The following is an 18019-nucleotide window of genomic DNA, read 5'->3' as shown; positions in this document are numbered from 1 at the left end:
AAATAATTGTTTTAATCGCTGGTTTCATTTCCAACCGGTTATTGTTGTTAAAATTCCCTTTGTCTGTTTTTAGAGGAATATAGGTGTTGAATTAAAATCACTAATATGTGTGTGTCACAAAAAGCAATAAAACATTTGCAACCCAATTTTTTATTAAAATGAAGAGCATGTAATAATTTTTATATTAAAATGGGAAAAATCTCAAATGGTGCTTTTTTTTACAAGATTTGGTTTACTGGTGTGTTCTTTTAAGCAGTAGGGGGCGCAACAGACCCAACAATATTACAACACCACCAAAGAAGAAGCGCTTAAACATTCCAACTTCCGGTACCGTTCGTGCGCCATCTTTGACGATAAACAGCCCATCTATGTTATTTTTGTTTTCATAAAGTATCAAAAAGTATGATACAACACTAAATCCCGTTTAATACCCCAAACATCCATTTAGTTTTTGCATTTAACGCAGTATAATACTGTAAAACTCGCTGGGAGGACATTTTAGTGAGGTAAGCAGCAGAAGTTTTGTTTTATTCTGTTTACTAGCAACTGACTGATGAATTATTATTATCGAAAGATACATATATAATGACGTAAATACACATTGTATTTGAGATGCAACAACTGCAGACGAGAACATAGCAAGCAGAATAGTTGTTTAATAACTTAACAACAACTGGAGCATATTTTAAAACTTATCAAAACAGTAAATGCATACTTACAACCACTTCGTGTTTACTTGGATGGTTATTAATTTTGCACAGAAATATATAGTTTAAGATTTAGTTTTACATAAACGTATTTATGTTGGTATGTTGGATAGAAACCTCGTAAAAGAAAGACAACAATAGTAAACTTGATGTTAACCGGTGAATACAAATTGTTGATATCATTATCACAGTCTGTAATTGATTTGGAAAATTTGTGATTATTTAAACGTCAGTTTGGTTCATGCAATGGTAACCTGTCCGTACTGTAGTGTCAACAACAGCAGAGCAAGCATAAGTTTCACTTCCCCCGGAACTTGCCTTGATTTTAAAATCATAACTGTTTCCCATCCTGTCACTGATGATGAATTGTATCATACAGTAATATACACATCTGGTTCCTGTGCTTACAGTATTTTATTATTTTGTGGAGATCTTACGGTATTGAACTAAACACACACAGTGTGTCACAAATGATGTACTGTTAGTATACAGTATTTAAATAAAACCCATCTGTTTGACGTTTTATTGGCGATAATACAGAAATGGACATTGTTTGAAATCCCATCCTATCTTAAGTGGTTGTATCTTCCTCTGTGTTTACTTTTTTTTTTTTTAATGGATGTATCATTTCCTACTCATCATTAGATGTCTCTTGTGGATTTGGGAAAGCGTTTGTTGGAGGCAGCACGTAAAGGCCAAGATGATGAAGTGAGGTCTCTTATGGCCAATGGAGCACCTTTTACTACAGACTGGGTTAGCCTTTATTCTGCTCGTGGACTAAATAGTGATGTGTGTATCTAATCTAACCAGTAATGATAATGGTAACCATTCTCCTGTGTTAGCTGGGGACCTCACCACTTCATTTAGCAGCACAGTATGGGCACTACTCTACAGCTGAAGTGCTCCTCCGTGCCGGCGTGAGCAGAGATGCTCGCACTAAAGTGGATCGTACCCCTCTTCACATGGCTTCTTCAGAGGGACACTCAAGCATTGTTGAATTATTAGTTAAGGTAAGAGCACATTATCGCTATACAGTATTTTGGCTATAATTACATAGTCACCCATTTTTAGATTTTTGTTATATTCTGACATCTTTAATTTGTATTATTGTATCTGATTTTGATCATAACTGGGACAGAGTGGAGCAGACATCAACGCCAAGGACATGTTGAAAATGACTGCCCTGCACTGGGCTACAGAACACGGTCACAGAGGGGTCGTAGAGCTACTGATCAAATACGGTGCCGATACTCATGCCCTCAGCAAGTTTGATAAGACACCTTTCAACATTGCAGTGGACAAAGGAAACACTGAGCTTATGCTCTTATTACAGGTAAAGTAAGAGTGAACTTTCTGCACAGGTTTGCTCCAACCCTAATCATACAGATGTGATATATTTAACGTTGTGACTGATTGTTCATTAAATTAAAGATTTTAAAGAGCACCAATTATCCGATTCACGATTTTACATTTTCTTTGGTGTGTAAGTGTGTATTAGTACATGTTAACGATATGCAAAAGGTACAAACCCCAAAGTAAACGATCACGCGAGTTATCATCTCCAACGTAAATCTCTTTTCTTGGACTACAACAAACACACGGACTGTAGGCAACAATTTACTTCCTGGGATTGGTGATGTAGAGAAGACAGACATTATCATAATTTCTCCCGCTTTGGACTCAGCATGTAAGTTAACTCCTGTTAGCAATGCATTGTGAAGTATGGTAAGGAGCGTCACATTTCTGGCTGACGTCAGAGATATTCAGGTCAATCACAACGTGCAGATTAGCTGGCCAATCAGGGACACAGCGTTTTTTAAATCGATGAGTTTTGTTCACAAATCAGTGCATTTCAGGAAGAGAGGGAAATCTGGAGCTACAAAAAATGGACAGCATGTGGAAAATAATGTGTTTTTTGAACCATAAACCACCAAAACACATTGTATTATACCAAAAAACACAAAATAACGATGTTATTAGCAATGAAATAGGTGCCCTTGGCCTTTTAATCTGTAAAGCTTATGTACTTAAACCAAAAACAGCAACATCTATGAATGTCTCTACTGTTTCATCTCTCGTGAGTTTGTATTGCTGCAAGTTGATCAAGGTCTTCAGGGTATTTGATTAGGTTGTTTACTCTGCAGGACATTGAACACAGTTTTCCAAATGTTTGCAGTCATGTTGCTCATATCTCTGTCTGTTTTTTCTTTTATCTTAATATTGTAGGATGGTATGCAGAACCAAGTGAACATGAATCCAGAGAGGACTATTTTGAGCACATCTCCAGCCACTTCCAGTCCTCAGTTCATCATCTCATCACCAGGAGGAGTCAATCTCTCTGATATTGTTCTTACTAAAACAAACACAGGTATGAGTTTACAGGCTTTATAGATTTTTTTGTCTACGTAATGAACAGGTTTCATTTAACCTTTTTTTTTTTAACCTGTTGTTATAATGAATACTCATTAAGTATTTGCAACAATATTTTTGGCAATTATCTGGAAACATTAGAATGATTTTAGTGATATTCAGTCCAATGCATAATAAATAATCTGTTGGGCAAAACGGAGTCTTCATAATCTTAGCACTATTCACTACAAATAGATGAATGACATTAGCAAAAACTATTGTTTTGCTAACTTGAACACAAAAACGGTTTGGATTTTGGCTTACGCTTGTATGGTGGCTTTCAATGTCAAAACCCCTCTCAAAATGCTTGCTACAGATGCAACCCAAACATTTTTTTTAACCGATTCCATTTTTTATGACTACTGAAAGTTTTGGAGGCAGTGCAAAAATCTGATCATTTTTTTAACGTGTGAAAATGTTAAAGGTGCAGTGTGTAATTTTTAGAAGGATCTCTTGACAGAAATGCAAAACAATATACAAAACCAAATCATCAGGGGTGTATAAAGACTTTCATAATGAACCGTTATGTGTTTATTGCCTTAGAATGAGACGTTTTATCTACTTACACAGAGGGTCCCCTTACATGGAAGCTGCCATTTTGTGCAGCCATGTTTCTACAGAAGCCCTTAATGGACAAACTTGTTTACTAAGTTGTCTCCAACGATGACATGTTTGTCCAGTGGTGGCTACCGTAGCTTCTCTATGTGTTTCAAAAACAAGAGGTGAGCAGTGGACTGAGCCGTTGGTTGCAATTTGCAACCTCACCACTAGATGCCACTTAAATTTACACACTGCACCTTTAAATCTTTACACTGGTTTTGTGATCTTTTCTTGTCTCTCGAGTTAAAAGTGTTATGTTATGCTATGTGTATGTTCCTTTAACAGCTGGCGAGAGTGTGATAGCTTCTGACTCTGTGGACTCGGCTATCCAGCACCTTGTAGGGGAAGATGGCCAGAGAGTGATAACTATAGTAACAGACCAACAGGGCAGCCTGGGACAGAAATATTTTGTCACAATGCAGGGACAACAAAGTGAGTAGATTGCTGTACTGTTCATTACATTATGCATTTAAGGCTTTGATTCAGTATATTTAGACATGTCTGCATATATTTAGTGGTTGCAGTGCCCGCCGGCCAGATTTCTGAAGAAATCATAACAGAGGACACCAAACCACTTCCAACACGAAAGAGGAAGTTTGAATCAACAGTCAACCACACAGATACCAAACATAAGGTATGGCAAAATAGAAAACACAGATTTCCATTTAACACTTGGAAAATCAATGTCAAGACTAACTGTTTGTTGTTTTGCATAGGAGCTCCCTGAGAAGGACAGTCGGGAACAGTTGGAGCAGCAGCTAAAGGAAGCGAACAGGAAAGCTCAGGAGTATCGGCAACAGTTACTTAGGAAAGAGCAGGAAGCAGAACAGTACCGGCTCAAACTAGAGGCCATTACCATAGGCCAGACCAATGGCACTGGCACAGAGCCCCAAGAGGAAGTGGTCCTTCAGGAAGAGGAGGAAGAGGAGGAGGTGGTTGGTGGAGAAGAAGTGGTCATGTTGCCAGAGGGCGCCATCATCATTAAGGAGGAGGCCCTTGACTCCACGGAAGGAGAGACAGTGACATTAGTAGATGCAGCAGATATCACATCCACCTCAGAAGTCTCACCATAACAGTACATCCAAAGACTTAAAACACTCGGGAATTACATAAACTCTTCAAGTCTGTGTACCTGGAGTTTCCGCATGTATTTATTTATTGTAAATCATAACCTTGTGTTTTTAATCCATCGTTTTTACTTGTTTTAAAAAAAACTGTTGGGATAAACCTCCACAAAGACTTAGCAGGAATTACAATTAAGTGGCCACAATAATGCTAAACTGTTCAGATTTATAGGAAAACAGTAGGAAGAGAAGGCGTGTGGCCTTTAACAGCAAGTGGTTAAAGCAAGTTTTGTATGTTTTGGTGATAGTGCTGAAGCCACATTATTAAACTAATACTTTAGTAAAGTTCACATTGACATGGTGGCATTGAATGGCAGAATACCAAGCATTAATCGAAGATAAGGCAGTTTTTGGTATTGAACAGTAGTAGAAGTGGGCTAGTTGGCAATGCTAAATTAAGTAGCTATGTAAGTACTTAGTAAAAACTATTATGATGCTTTTAGTCGTTGTTAAAGATTACTGTTAATCCATTCTGATGAATGTTTTGCTTGTTTTTACTTTTGTTTTATGAGATACACTAAATCATGACTTTTGTTTTGTTGATCTAAAGAATATGCAAGATTTTTTGCATGCATTTCATAGCTGGTTTTGTGTCTGTATTCTTTTCTTCTGTAATGCTGTATAATTCTGCTGTGTTTCCACATGTCAGCAGGATTTACAGTTGATCTGTCAGGGAAGTTACATCATCAGTTGTGTTGAAGAACGGCATTTTGTCTCTTTGCATGACATTGAACAGTTTTAAAATGTGAATGATTATGAATATTGTTTTAACATCATGTTCTGTATTAGACATTTTTCTTTTTAGAGAAATATGTTAGCAGTATTTCTGTTGAGTTTTCCCAAGTACACAGCTGATGTATGACATTCCTAATTGAATTTTAAGGGCTTTATTGTTTTCTTTGTTGCTCTAATTATGCTTTGTACATATGCAGATACTTCTGTTTCCTTCCATTGAAACCCATTGACATTATACTATTTATTGAATAGGTGCTTGGGTAATTTGTTTGGCCAATTTTCCCTTTTACTCTGTCATGCACTGAAAATTTCAGTTGTATATTATGTTATACAATATTGCTTTAGAGGTTCAGAATAATCTGACACATATTAACAATTGGTAATTGGCAATTCAGTGTAATTTTCAGACATAGAAAATAATGTTTACATCATTTATTGTTGTGGAGTATTACAGAATTAATAGTCCATAACTTTTAAATGTTTTAGTGTGAAATGCTTAGAGCTCCTCGAACTGTCAGGCAGACCCAAACACATGAGGCAAGATCAACAGATTTTCCTTGATGTTTCTCGTTTTTATATATTTACATATATATTTTTATAATAACACTATTGGGTCCTGTCTTAAGTTTACTTGCAATTATATTTCTGATCTAAATGAAACTTTCTGTTACATACTAGTTTTATAGGGAGAAATGAATAATGTAATAAAACACTTGTTTAAAAAAACTAATTCGCATGGTCCTTTGTTTTGCTATTCGTCATGACAAACACTTCGTACTAAAACGAGCATAACGTGAAGATTGTCCTTTTGCGGCATCCGTACCCACGTTGAGTGATGAAGGGAGTTATGACTAGAAGGTATACAGCAACGGCCAAAATCTCGTGAAATGCCGCCGGATGAGCGCTGTGTTTAATCCTAATCCTATCTCCAAATTTAGCCCTAAACCAAACATGTCACGGGATTTATGTTGTAGCTGTATCCCATTTACCCAGAACCGCTTTTTTAAAATCGTAATCCTACCCCCAAACATAACAATAAACCTAGCATCTCGCGAGACTTAGGCCGTAGCTGTATCCCATCTAGCCAAAACCAATGTAGCGCAAACGACGCTTTCGAGACTGTAGACAGCAAGGGATTCTTTAACTTTCTTTAAAATTTAAACATTCAGCGACATTTTCAGACACCATTGGGGGATATAATTTAAAACCATTAAAATTGTTTAAATGCTCGTATTAAATCGGCTACGCTGTCGCTGTCTTTTAGCTGTTTAATTTAGTGTTTGTTCAACATACCTTTGTAAGTAAAAAACATTCACTTGTAATTTTTGTAAATGTGTTTTCTTTACAAACGTAACGTAATCTTGTTACATTTATCAACAGCATGCCTTAACGTAACGTTAGTAGGACCTGCTCAACTTTTGTCTGTCAGGTTTTGATCATCTTTCAGACATGTTTCCAGAGTTGAACAGTATTCTTAATACCAGCCCAAACAGTTTCAGAAAGGTAATTTGTTTAATCATCTTTTGACACCAAACTTACTAAATGTCTTACAGTAGAAATGAAATCGTACTATTTGCACTTACAGGGTGACTTCATCTTGCTATCTGACAGACAAGCTGATGCTTCATTTCTCATTCATCACTATCTGTCCTTCTACTTACGTGGTAAGTGACCTACACAGTGAGGGGGATTTTGACTGGATAAACTGTATATTGTTGTTAAACTATATGCTTACATGTTTGTTTAGCTGGTTGTAAGGTTTGCTTTCTGGGTCTCGTGCAGTCCTTTAGCCACTACAGTGCTGTCAGTCAGAGGCTGGTAAGTCCTGATAAATTTAATGAAAAAAAAAACATTTACCAATACCTTTGCCGTATTTGTTATATTGGTTAATGTTAATTTCTAATTTTATAAATATAATATAATCAGCAATAGTATAAGATAACATCAGCTCAGAGTATTAAATGCTGTAATAATGCTTATTAAATATATATATATATATATATATATATATATATATATATATATATATATATATATATATATATATATATATATATATTTTTTTTTACAATAAGTGTATATTTGCTCATGTGTTACTGTGCAGGGTGTGAATCTGACCCAGGCAAGGGAGAAGGGGCAGCTAGTCTTTCTTGAAGGATTAAAGGACTCTATTGGAGTTATATTACAAGAAGACACCAGCCAGAAGACACAACCTTTGAATTATCTCAGGCATATATAGCACATTTTCCCCTTTGTATACTGATAAATTAGATTTTTAAGGAAAAGATTTGTCTTACCATAGCCTTTTTTGTTTATCTAGGTCCCCAGGTGCTGGACTGGAATGTCTTTTCAAATTTGTGGAAAGTTCTGTCCATCAGAGTGAAGATGGTGAAACATGGGGTCCTCCAGTATTATTCATAGATGATCTAAGCGTACTTCTTAGTTTAGGTGTCAGTGCTGGAGCAATACTAGACTTTAGCCTCTACTGCCAAGCCACCATCTGTTCTGAGTTAAAGGTGAGTCCGAATGTGGAATAGGCGTCTGTTTTGGAATCCATGTCTGTATGAAAAACAAGAACAGGTCCTGTGCACTCTTATAGCTGGGAAACAATACAAAAAATGTAATTTAGGGATGCACCGTTAAAAAAAAATCTGTGCCGATTCTGATATGTGACATTTACAGATACAGATACCAATAGTTTTGATTTTTTAATTCTTATTAATTCTTAAGTATTATGAAGTCCTAGAATTACAGAGCATACAAACTGCAGTACTGTTGTCATTGTGACCCAATAAAAAAAAGCTGCCTCTTTTGATTGGCAGGATATTATCTGCCCCAATGTCCGATAGAGGGAAAAATTGCTCTTATCTCTTGATACATATTATAGGCCGGTATGGGGCCCATTGACTTTTTATAGTAGGAATAAAAATTACTATGGTTGAACTACTTAAAGGTCCAGTGTGGGTTTTTAGCTGCATCTAGCAGTGAGTTTGCGAATTGCAACCAACCTTAATTTCGAAACGCAAAGAGAAGCTATGGTAGCTGCCACAGGACAAACACATGTTGTCGTCTGAGACAACATAGGGACGAAACGTGCTCCAAAGAAAAGTTTGTCCGTTTAGGCCTACTGTAGAAACATGGCAGGGACTTCCATGTAAGGGGACCTGCGGTGTATGTAGATAAAAATTGCTCATTTTAAAGTAATAAAAACAATACAGTTCATTATGTAAGGTATACATAGGTTTAAGGTTTATACACTACTGATAATATAGTTATGTATATAGTATTGCATTACTGCCAAAGATCCTTCTAAAAGTACCCCATTGCACCTTAAAAATTATTAATGGATTTATCTATGTAGATTTATAGGTACTTCTTAATATTACAATTTTTCACAATGTCTTACAACCTTATTCAGGCATGATTAAGATGTATTAACTGTAACTGTGGATGTCCAGGGAAATATGGTCATTCTGGTAAGATGTGAGGAGGAGGATGTAGATGATGATGAAGATTCAAACCTGCTCCAGAGAGGACTAATTCATCAGTGCGGCTTGGCACTACATGTAGAGGGACTGCCCACAGGATATTGCAGGGACATACATGGACAGGTGTGTTATCATGTTAAAGTCACATGGAGGTGTGGTGGAGATGGAGGGAAGATGCCATGTACAACCAAAGAAAAATCTTTCATTTCAAAGTCCATGAAAAAGGAGCATCATTTTTTGCTCGAGGGTCTTCTAGTGCTATACTCTAAAAGTACTCATTTCTAATCTCTTACTGTAACTTTGTCATTCTTTTCCTTGTTTTATATAAATAAATACATTTATTAAACATCACCAGTTGTTTTGTCATTACTGGCGGAGTTCATTTTAGTTTATTGCTTTTGTCACAAATATTTTATGTTAGCATGAATGTTATTATATGGTTTATGATTGAAACACTTTTCGAACACAGTGTACAATGCCAGCTAAACATTATTCTGGATGAATTAGGCGTTTGGAGTCTAAAATGATAGATATATTTTTAAAGATGCAAGCATATTATTTTTATAGTGGATTAGCAGAGCAAGATGTCATGGGTTCAAACTGAATTGTTACATTTGTTTACTTGACTGAATTGACCAAGCCAGTCTGCGTCCCAATTTGAATATTATCAGTACTAAATAGAAGTCAAAATTACATTTAGTATGTACCATCTCTTTAAATGCACTCAAATGTCCATACTTTCCTATTATAAAAACAGTCCATACTTTTGGGACATTTGCGATTTGGGACCTGATTGGGACGCAAAGAAGGTGCCGCCGCACAGTATCTCCAAAAGGGGCGGTTCGGGTTGGTGATAGGCGTGTCCTGTCATCTGTCAATGGAAGGACGCTACGCCCTCTTTTGGAGACTCCCACCCCCATTTTGAGATCTACGGGCTGCCTTCCATAGACAGTAAAAGCTGCCTTCTCGAGTATTTCCTGTATTTGCGTGAGTAGAGTGCAAACAGTTACGTAACATGCAAATTAGTCATGCAATAAACATACATTTAAATAGTATCGCTCATTACATAGACTGTGGAAAATAGTACGGTTGTTCTAGATAGCACAATGTAAAATTACTGTTGTAAAATGATGCGTGTTTAATGCGACCGCCGCGCAGAGCCTCGGTATGTAGTGTTGCGCAGATCGATCGGCGAATGACATCACAGTTTCGCGAGAGCGATTCGAAATAGTGCTTTTGAATCGCTATCGCGGTACAGTGATGCAGTACGCCGACAGTCTGCGCAGCGTCTCATGAAGTCGAACATCCATTGTTATTAGGCCTGCACGCGAGAACGGACAGAACTGAATCACGGTGTCTCCTAATCATATTATAACAAGACGTGTTAGTACTCGCCATGGGGAGTTTATATCTTTCAGGACGTCGGTGTGTTCTTCGGCAGATGTTCTCCGGTCTACCCAGCATGCTGCATCGGCGATACAGTCTCGACATTTCAGCGCGGCTCCTCCGGACTGAAGGCTTCATAGACGGGCGCTGGGTGTCAGCTGCTTCCACGTTCCCTGTGTTAGATCCAGCCACAGGGAAAGAGATCGCCAGGGTGTCAGACTGCGGTACCAAAGAAGCCCAAAATGCTGTCAATGCCGCATACAAAGCGTTTCACACGTGGAAGGATCACACAGCTAAAGTGAGTTTATTATGCAGAATATCATGCAGTCGGATAGTCTGCCTTGCAGATTATTCCAGATCAATACAGAAATGTACAATTGTAACCATACCCCACATTTCGACCCCAAAGGAACGCAACTCGTTAATTTGTTTGTGTTTTATTGGTTCCCATCCAACAGATAACATCCCACCAATAGAACCAAAACATTAGGGACCCACTCAGACCAATAACAATCTTATAACCATTACTCCATTAGAATTTCTGTGATGGTTTCTGTTGTTATTCTGATGGGTAATTTAACCTGATACACATGGCATGGCCGTTACCACATTAAACATTGGGGGGGGGGCGACATGCCCCCCAATAAGAAACTTTTTTTTAATATACATACATACAAAGCCCTGGATATTTTGGTCCCCTCAATGTTCAAGATGTAGTTACTTGATAAATGGTACTTAAATGGTTGTAATTGCATTGTAATGAGTATTTTATGTAGGGCTGCATAACAACTAATCGCAACTAATCGTTTGCAGAATAAAAGTTACTTTTATTCTGTGTGTGTATATTACTTTTATTCTGTGTGTCATACATGTGTGTGTATAGTGTATAATAAATATGCATATATAAACACGCATGCATGTTTATATTTAAGAAATATTTACATGTGTATATACATTTTTATACATGTATATAATGTATATTATACTGTATATAAATATAAAGACTTAATATATACACATTTTTTTCTTAAAATGATACATGCATGGGTGTGAGTATTTATATATAGATAATTATTATACACAATACACACACATATATGATGTAAACAAAAACTCTCCTTCTGCAAACGATTAGTTGCGACCAGTTGTTATGCAGCCCTAATTTTATGTAATATAAAATCCCATTATTTGGTATCTTATTAATCAGAAATGTGTTTGTATGTATGGATTTCCAGGAAAGAAGCATTTTGTTGCGCAAATGGTTTGATCTGATCACTCAGCACAAGGAAGACCTTGCCAAGCTGATCACAGCAGAATGTGTACGTATATGATTTCATTCAATTTCATATTAAATTGTAAATGCTGAATTAAATCTTGACCCTTATTTGCAAAGGAACCAAAAGATATATTATCTAGGGCTGTCACAATGATTAAATAATCATCTCATCGCGATTGTTTGACCTCATTGCGATGATTTCAGATCACCGCAATAATTGCATATCTCTCTAAAAAACACAAGGGGGAGCTGCAGCGCCTGTATAACCTTGCAAAAGATTTAATTTATATAATCACAACAATGTGTGAAAACTATTTCACGAACAAACAAACAAACAAAATCTATGAGAATTAAACGTCAAAGCCCTAAACAGGCAATTAATCGTCACAAATTATTAGACAATTAACCGTCAGACATGTTAATAAAATCATGACAACCCTAATAATATCGCTCATTTATGATTGCAATTTTGAAGTATGTCCATTTGGAACAAATTTGATTAAAATCTCATTAATCCAAATTAACATGTTAAATGTAATCCAGGTTTGTTTAAATTTGTATGAGGCCAGACAGATTCATGCAAGGATTCATGTTGTGCATATAGGGAAAGCCCATGAAGGAGTCTCTAGGAGAGATTGCGTACTCCGCTGCCTTTCTAGAGTGGTTTTCAGAAGAAGCAAGACGTGTTTATGGGGACGTTGTCGCATCACCAGCCAAGGACCGCAAGATCGTAATAGTCAAACAACCAGTGGGAGTGGCTTCTATCATTACACCTGTGAGAGCTCCACATTCATGCTGATGACATCATTAAGCTGCATGATATCATTAAGCTGTGGTAACTGCAGATCAATGGACTAAACAAAACTTTTCTATACAGTGGAATTTCCCCAGTGCCATGATAACCAGAAAAGTGGGTGCGGCACTGGCAGTGGGCTGCACTGTTGTAGTCAAGCCGGCTGAGGACACACCTCTCTCCGCATTGGCCCTTGCTGAGGTCTGTCTGTTTCAGTGACAGTCTATTAAACGTAATTATTGTGTGCAGTCTTTAAAGGTGCAGTGTGTAGATTTTAGCGGCATCTGGTGGTGAGGTTGAAAATTGCATCCCTCCCTTTTGAAGCACGTAGAGAAGCTACGATAGCGTCACAGGACAGAAATTTCATCATCTTAGACAACGTAGTGACAAACGCGCTCTATAGAGCAGTTGGCGGCATACATGTAGGGGGACCGCAGTGTATGTAGATAAAACAGCTCATTCTAAGGCAATAAAAGCAAAACAGTTCTTTACATAAGGTCTTTATACACCCCAGATAAAATAGTTAAAAGATCCTTCTAAAATGTACACACTGCACCTTTAAGAAATTAAAAGTCATTTAAGCTTGTCATAAATTTAGACAGTCTGCTAGATTATTGATATAAATTCAGCTTGTTTCAATCTAGCTTTCAGTTGAGGCCGGCATTCCTCCAGGGGTGATAAACGTGGTGCCTTGCTCAAGAGAAAAGACCCCTGGTGTGGGAGAGGTGCTCTGCACTGACCCTCTGGTGGCCAAAATCTCATTCACTGGCTCCACACCCACTGGCAAGGTAAAAAGTCCACCCATCATCTTAAAGCCTAATCCTCTGTTTCTATGTACATGTGCTGGTATCTAATGTTGAAATGTGCCTTTCAGATACTGCTTAAACATGCTGCAGGAACTGTCAAAAGGGTGTCCATGGAGCTGGGAGGTCACGCACCCTTCATTGTATTTGACAGCGCTGATGTAGACAAAGCTGTGGCAGGGGCGATGGCCTCCAAATTCAGGAACTCAGGCCAGGTGAGTGTTCTTTTAAATCAAATTCACCAAATATTTAGATGGATTTTGACTTGAACACCTTGGTTTTGAAGTGAATTATTCTAAAATTCATTATAAATATTAATGCATGAATCAAACTATTAATTGTGACCGTTTTGACGTGATTTCCTATTTATTTATGTTTAATTATATACCTGCATGTGGATATATTTCTTACCGTATTTTTGGGACTATAAGTCACAATTTTTTCGTATTTTGGTGGGTCCTGGAACTTGAAGTTAGGTGCGACTTATACATCAAAATTATTTAATATGAACCAAGAGAAACCATTACCGTCTACAACCGCGAGAGTCCGCTATATGCTGCTCCCGTATTTATGTAATTTAATGGATTAAGTGATGCAGAATGACTTTGGGACCTTTTTGAACTTGATTGTCTTGTTAATTTAGCCTATTCAGCCTCTCGGGTATGTTCTGTATGCTGTTGTGTATCGTGTAAATAACTGTTTATGTTACTTTAACATGACAGACACGTATAGTCCACCTCAACTTATATATATTTTTTTCCTGTTCAAAACACATTTTTGACTGATGCGACTTATACTCCGGAGCAACTTATAGTACGGAAAATACGGTATATTACTTCATCCACTATATTAAGATATTTACTAAGAAGACATATAAAGTACAGCAGCAATAGCTTTGACTTGTACTCATCTCTGCCGTAGACCTGTGTCTGTTCCAACCGCTTCCTAGTGCAGAGTGGGATCCATGACTCATTTGTGGAGAAGCTGGGAAAGGCCATGGACGCAGAGCTGAGGGTCGGCCACGGCTCAGAGCCCACCACCACGCAGGGACCGCTTATCAATAACCGCGCTGCAGAGAAGGTACCTTGCACAAATATTAAACACTGAGACTGAGAATCCAGTGTGTGCAAACACAACTATTGACATGAATGTGCACAAACACTCACATGGATATTCCTGATCAGCCTTTGGTTGTTGTAGGTGGAAAGCCAGATTGCAGATGCTTTGGCTCAGGGTGCTGTTATAGTTAGAGGTGGGAAGAGATTGGAAGGTTCCTTCATGCAGCCCACCCTTATGTCTAACGTGACCAGCGATATGCTGTGTATGCGGGAGGAGACTTTTGGACCCCTTGTTCCTGTTGTTAAGTAAGCATTTCTTATATGACATGTCATGAATTCATAATGATGCATAATCCGTATAGACTTAGCTCGGTTTAGACTGCACAGTAGAGATGTGAAACGGATAAAGCTTTATAAAACCTGTAGTGCATAAAAACTATTACCAAACAGCATTTGAGACTTGACGTGAAGTCTAGAAACTTGACTAAAATGTAAAAATGTCTGGTGTTAGAGGTCGCATATTCTTGTAAATAGGTTTTAATGGGCAACATGTTTCTCTAAATCAGTGCTTCTCAATTATTTTCTGTCACGCCCCCCCTAGGAAGAGGTAAACATTTCGCGCTCCCCCCAACTCTCCGCCCCGACTGTAAATAGTATAATTTGTCTATAAAATTACACATCTGCAAAACATTGTATCCTTATTAACATTGAGAAAACACAAAAAAAGAAATATCGATCAACTTACAACAAAGAATAACTTTATTAACATTGTTTTTTAGTCTGTAACAGAAAAGACTTAAAATGCATCAATTTGCCTGAAATAAAAAAATCAATCCTTATTTAAAGTATAATATTTTTTGACCATTTGATACTGAAAAATTAAATTAAATATAATCAAGAAATAAAAATAAAAAGCACAAGCAGCTTATCAGCGTGATTGGGGTGTAATGTCTTTAAGTGACGGTGCAAAAAAATCACTTCCTGAAAAAGTATTTTCCCAGAGGTCTCGCACGCCCCCCCTGGTGTAGCTTCGAGCCCCCCCTGGGGGTCCCGCCCCACTATTTGAGAAGCACTGCTTTAAATCATTCAGAAGTATAGTTGAGCTCCCTATCAGTCGCTCACTGTGTTTTTCTTCATCAGGTTTAACACAGAACAGGAGGCACTTGACATTGCCAATGCTTCACAAGTTGGTTTAGCAGGTGGGTTTTTCTAACTTTTCCTTTCAAATCGGTGTATTTACCAAATGCATTTGTTTCATTGGCATGACCACATTGACTTTGCAGTGGATTTCTCATCTTCCTCGTCATTTATTTTCAGTACCTTTTAAAATTAAGCAGTTCAACCACATTTACATCTGTTTCATTTCCACAGGTTACTTTTACTCTCAAGACATCGCTCAGATCTGGCGAGTGGCTGAGCAGATAGAGGTGGGCATGGTTGGGGTCAATGAAGGTTTGATCTCCGCCCCAGAAGCTCCTTTTGGTGGAATTAAACAGTCTGGACTGGGAAGAGAGGGCTCCAAATACGGAGTGGATGAGTATTTGGATGTGAAGTACATATGTTTTGGGGGACTTGCTTCTTGAATGCCCAAGCCACAGTTATTATGGGCTAAAGCAAGATATACAGTACAATACTGAGCCAGACCAATCTCAAAAACGCTGTAAACCCAGGCAGGCACCTTGGAGAACTTAATTTCTCTCCATCCATCAAATATCTTATTGTCAGTGGTGTTATCTTCCTTGAGATTTAGTTTTTAATAGCTAATTGTTATAACCTAGTTCTGAAATAAGATGAATATAGCTAATTCATGGCACTTAAGAAACTAAATAAGGTAGACATTGGATTAAGGATGCATCATTATGTTGCTATGCGTGGATCCAGTGAGAAAGCAAAGCACAAATGATGTATTCAACCCGAACATCAGCTAACACTTGGGCAGAAATAGGGCTTATGCGTGTGTATAACTTTCATCGGATCAGGTAAAGCTGTTGGTGTACAAATGTCCGATTGCAACTATACCTAGGGTTTAAGTAGCAGAAACACATCCTTCGCCAAACATGTTTGACATTACCAGTGTGCACAATGGGCCTTACTCATGAAACAATTTCTCACTCTTCTGCAATGTTTTGTTAAAGGGACTGTAAGTAGGATTTTAAGTGTTTTATTAATCAAAATTAATGTCTTTATTCATAAATATGTCCTTGTTGGTGTTAAATGACCTCTACTAATGATCTGACTTTTCTTTGTAAGCTTAGAATTTCTCCTCTTTACTTACATTGGACGGGTAAGTCCAAGGAGGCTTCCGTATCGTTCCGCCGTATTGATAAACTATAATAGCAGAGAGGGACAAAAAGCACTCGCCTACCAACGCGTTTTCATTCAGAACACGTGAACCAGCTGCAACGGACAAGGAGATCAGCGATTACCTAACGGCTACTGTAGTTGCAACACGCATTTGGAAAGGCGAGGCGCTAGAGAGCACTGTTCGTTTGAATGCAAAATACAATTTCACCACTAGATGGGGGTAAATCCTACTTATTGCCCCTTTAAACAATTTACAAGAGAAATTGGTTGTGCTTGTGTTTCATGAACAAAGCCCAATAATAATAAGGTACTTGAAAAAAATTATGTTAAAATACTACATCTCAGGCTGATGCTGGTAAATGCATTGCTGAAAATGTTGAACTTGATACGAGTACACTATTTTTGTATTTTAAAAATATTAAAGCATTGACTGTAATAAGCAGTGGCGGCCGGTGACTTAGGGGCGCTTAATGCGAAGTTCGTCACAACATGTATGTAGCTCGTCATGTGTTCAAAATTTCAAAATATGTGTTCTGCACGTCGAGTGATCCTATGTGCATCACATGTCTTGTCAAAAGACACTTGTCTTGTTGTACAGAAATGTATAGCGTACAGGTTGTCTATCCAGGTTTAGACCATCTAAGAAACTTACATTCATAGTCAGAGGTTTTTCCGAGTGCCAGTGTAACTTTGGTAGGTATTAATGTTTATATTTGTTAATTGTAAATAATAATTGTATATAAATAAACATAATTGTTTGGTGGACTATAATATGCCTGAATTCTATTTATTGAATTAAAGGTCACGTTCTTCCTGATACCATTTTTTAAACCCTAGTTAGTGTGTAATGTTCCTTTAATAGCATAAATAATACCTGTAAAATGATAAAGCTCAAAGTTCACTGGCAGGCGATATATTTTCTTCAATAGAATTCCTCTTTAAAGCCTACAACGAACGGCCGGTTTGGACTACAGCCCTCTATTTCCTGCTTTAAAGGCGGAGTCCACGATGTTTGAAAAACGCGTTGAAAAAGGAGACGGGCCGACTACCAAAACACACTTATAGCCAATCAAATCAAATCAAATGCCGTGTTGCGTATGTGTGGGGCGGGTCTATCAACAGAAGGTCCAGATTCTATTGGGGAAGGGGCGTGTTTGTTTAGGTGATTTCAAATATCAACATTGGCTTTCAAACATCATGGACTCCGCCTTTAATGACGTCAGTAAAACAGTTTGTTGACTAAACTCCGCCCACAGGAATACGTCAGTCACCAGCTTTGGCTCAATCGGCTCTGCTAAGCTAAGCTGCTATCGAATCACAGCACACTAAACAAACT

The 18019-nt window shown here is 37.7% G+C and overlaps 3 protein-coding genes and 2 long non-coding RNA genes across 7 annotated transcripts; 3 read left to right on the top strand and 2 right to left on the bottom strand.

Moving 5' to 3' along the window:
* Positions 1-306: 306 nt before the first annotated feature.
* On the top strand, positions 307-6181 carry gabpb2b (GA binding protein transcription factor subunit beta 2b). The gene is made up of 8 exons (XM_055210714.2): positions 307-506; positions 1353-1460; positions 1550-1717; positions 1846-2040; positions 2934-3075; positions 4002-4148; positions 4232-4350; positions 4433-6181. Exons 2-8 carry the CDS (start codon positions 1353-1355, stop codon positions 4787-4789), a joined length of 1236 nt encoding a protein of 411 aa, XP_055066689.2. The 5' UTR covers positions 307-506; the 3' UTR covers positions 4790-6181.
* LOC129448373 (uncharacterized) lies at positions 4577-9037 on the bottom strand. The gene is made up of 4 exons (XR_008645696.2): positions 8584-9037; positions 7873-8134; positions 7311-7400; positions 4577-4711 (listed from the first exon to the last, which is right to left on the bottom strand). It is a non-coding gene; the product is annotated as an uncharacterized lncRNA (long non-coding RNA).
* On the top strand, positions 6515-9414 carry elp6 (elongator acetyltransferase complex subunit 6). Its single transcript, XM_073872320.1, is given in 8 exon segments — positions 6515-6872; positions 6956-7078; positions 7161-7239; positions 7323-7393; positions 7680-7804; positions 7896-8091; positions 9034-9207; positions 9210-9414. Coding segments are annotated over 7 exon segments (822 nt in total). The 5' UTR covers positions 6515-6872; positions 6956-7024; the 3' UTR covers positions 9333-9414.
* LOC141367281 (uncharacterized) lies at positions 9207-10598 on the bottom strand. Its single transcript, XR_012371592.1, has 2 exons — positions 10459-10598; positions 9207-10040 (listed from the first exon to the last, which is right to left on the bottom strand). It is a non-coding gene; the product is annotated as an uncharacterized lncRNA (long non-coding RNA).
* aldh5a1 (aldehyde dehydrogenase 5 family, member A1 (succinate-semialdehyde dehydrogenase)) lies at positions 9944-17454 on the top strand. Of its 3 annotated transcripts, none has more exons than XM_055210774.2 (11): positions 9944-10050; positions 10505-10747; positions 11685-11768; positions 12330-12500; positions 12603-12719; positions 13163-13306; positions 13393-13536; positions 14243-14401; positions 14522-14685; positions 15520-15578; positions 15751-17454. In XM_055210774.2, exons 2-11 carry the CDS (start codon positions 10505-10507, stop codon positions 15960-15962), a joined length of 1497 nt encoding a protein of 498 aa, XP_055066749.2. In that variant the 5' UTR covers positions 9944-10050; the 3' UTR covers positions 15963-17454. The 3 variants fall into 3 exon arrangements, 2 of the variants coding, with proteins under 2 accessions (XP_055066749.2, XP_055066748.2); XR_008645700.2 differs by lacking the exon at positions 9944-10050 and having other exon boundaries at positions 10079-10747; positions 15751-16667; positions 16777-17454; XM_055210773.2 differs by lacking the exon at positions 9944-10050 and having other exon boundaries at positions 10079-10747.
* Positions 17455-18019: the final 565 nt, after the last annotated feature.

The sequence above is a fragment of the Misgurnus anguillicaudatus genome, chromosome 10 (genome assembly GCF_027580225.2).
Source record: "Misgurnus anguillicaudatus chromosome 10, ASM2758022v2, whole genome shotgun sequence".
NCBI lineage: Eukaryota > Metazoa > Chordata > Actinopteri > Cypriniformes > Cobitidae > Misgurnus > Misgurnus anguillicaudatus.
This window is presented reverse-complemented; position numbering and strand designations above follow the sequence as displayed.

Excerpts from the sequence above, each read along its gene's own strand:
- aldh5a1 (XM_055210773.2), top strand. The coding sequence starts at position 10,460 with ATGGGGAGTTTATATCTTTCAGGACGTCGGTGTGTTCTTCGGCAGATG. Across the intron at positions 12,720-13,162 it reads CCGCATTGGCCCTTGCTGAG|CTTTCAGTTGAGGCCGGCAT; the intron begins GTCTGTCTGTTT and ends GTTTCAATCTAG. Across the intron at positions 13,537-14,242 it reads AATTCAGGAACTCAGGCCAG|ACCTGTGTCTGTTCCAACCG; the intron begins GTGAGTGTTCTT and ends TCTCTGCCGTAG.
- gabpb2b (XM_055210714.2), top strand. The coding sequence starts at position 1,353 with ATGTCTCTTGTGGATTTGGGAAAGCGTTTGTTGGAGGCAGCACGTAAA. Across the intron at positions 1,461-1,549 it reads CACCTTTTACTACAGACTGG|CTGGGGACCTCACCACTTCA; the intron begins GTTAGCCTTTAT and ends CTCCTGTGTTAG. Across the intron at positions 4,351-4,432 it reads ACACAGATACCAAACATAAG|GAGCTCCCTGAGAAGGACAG; the intron begins GTATGGCAAAAT and ends TGTTTTGCATAG.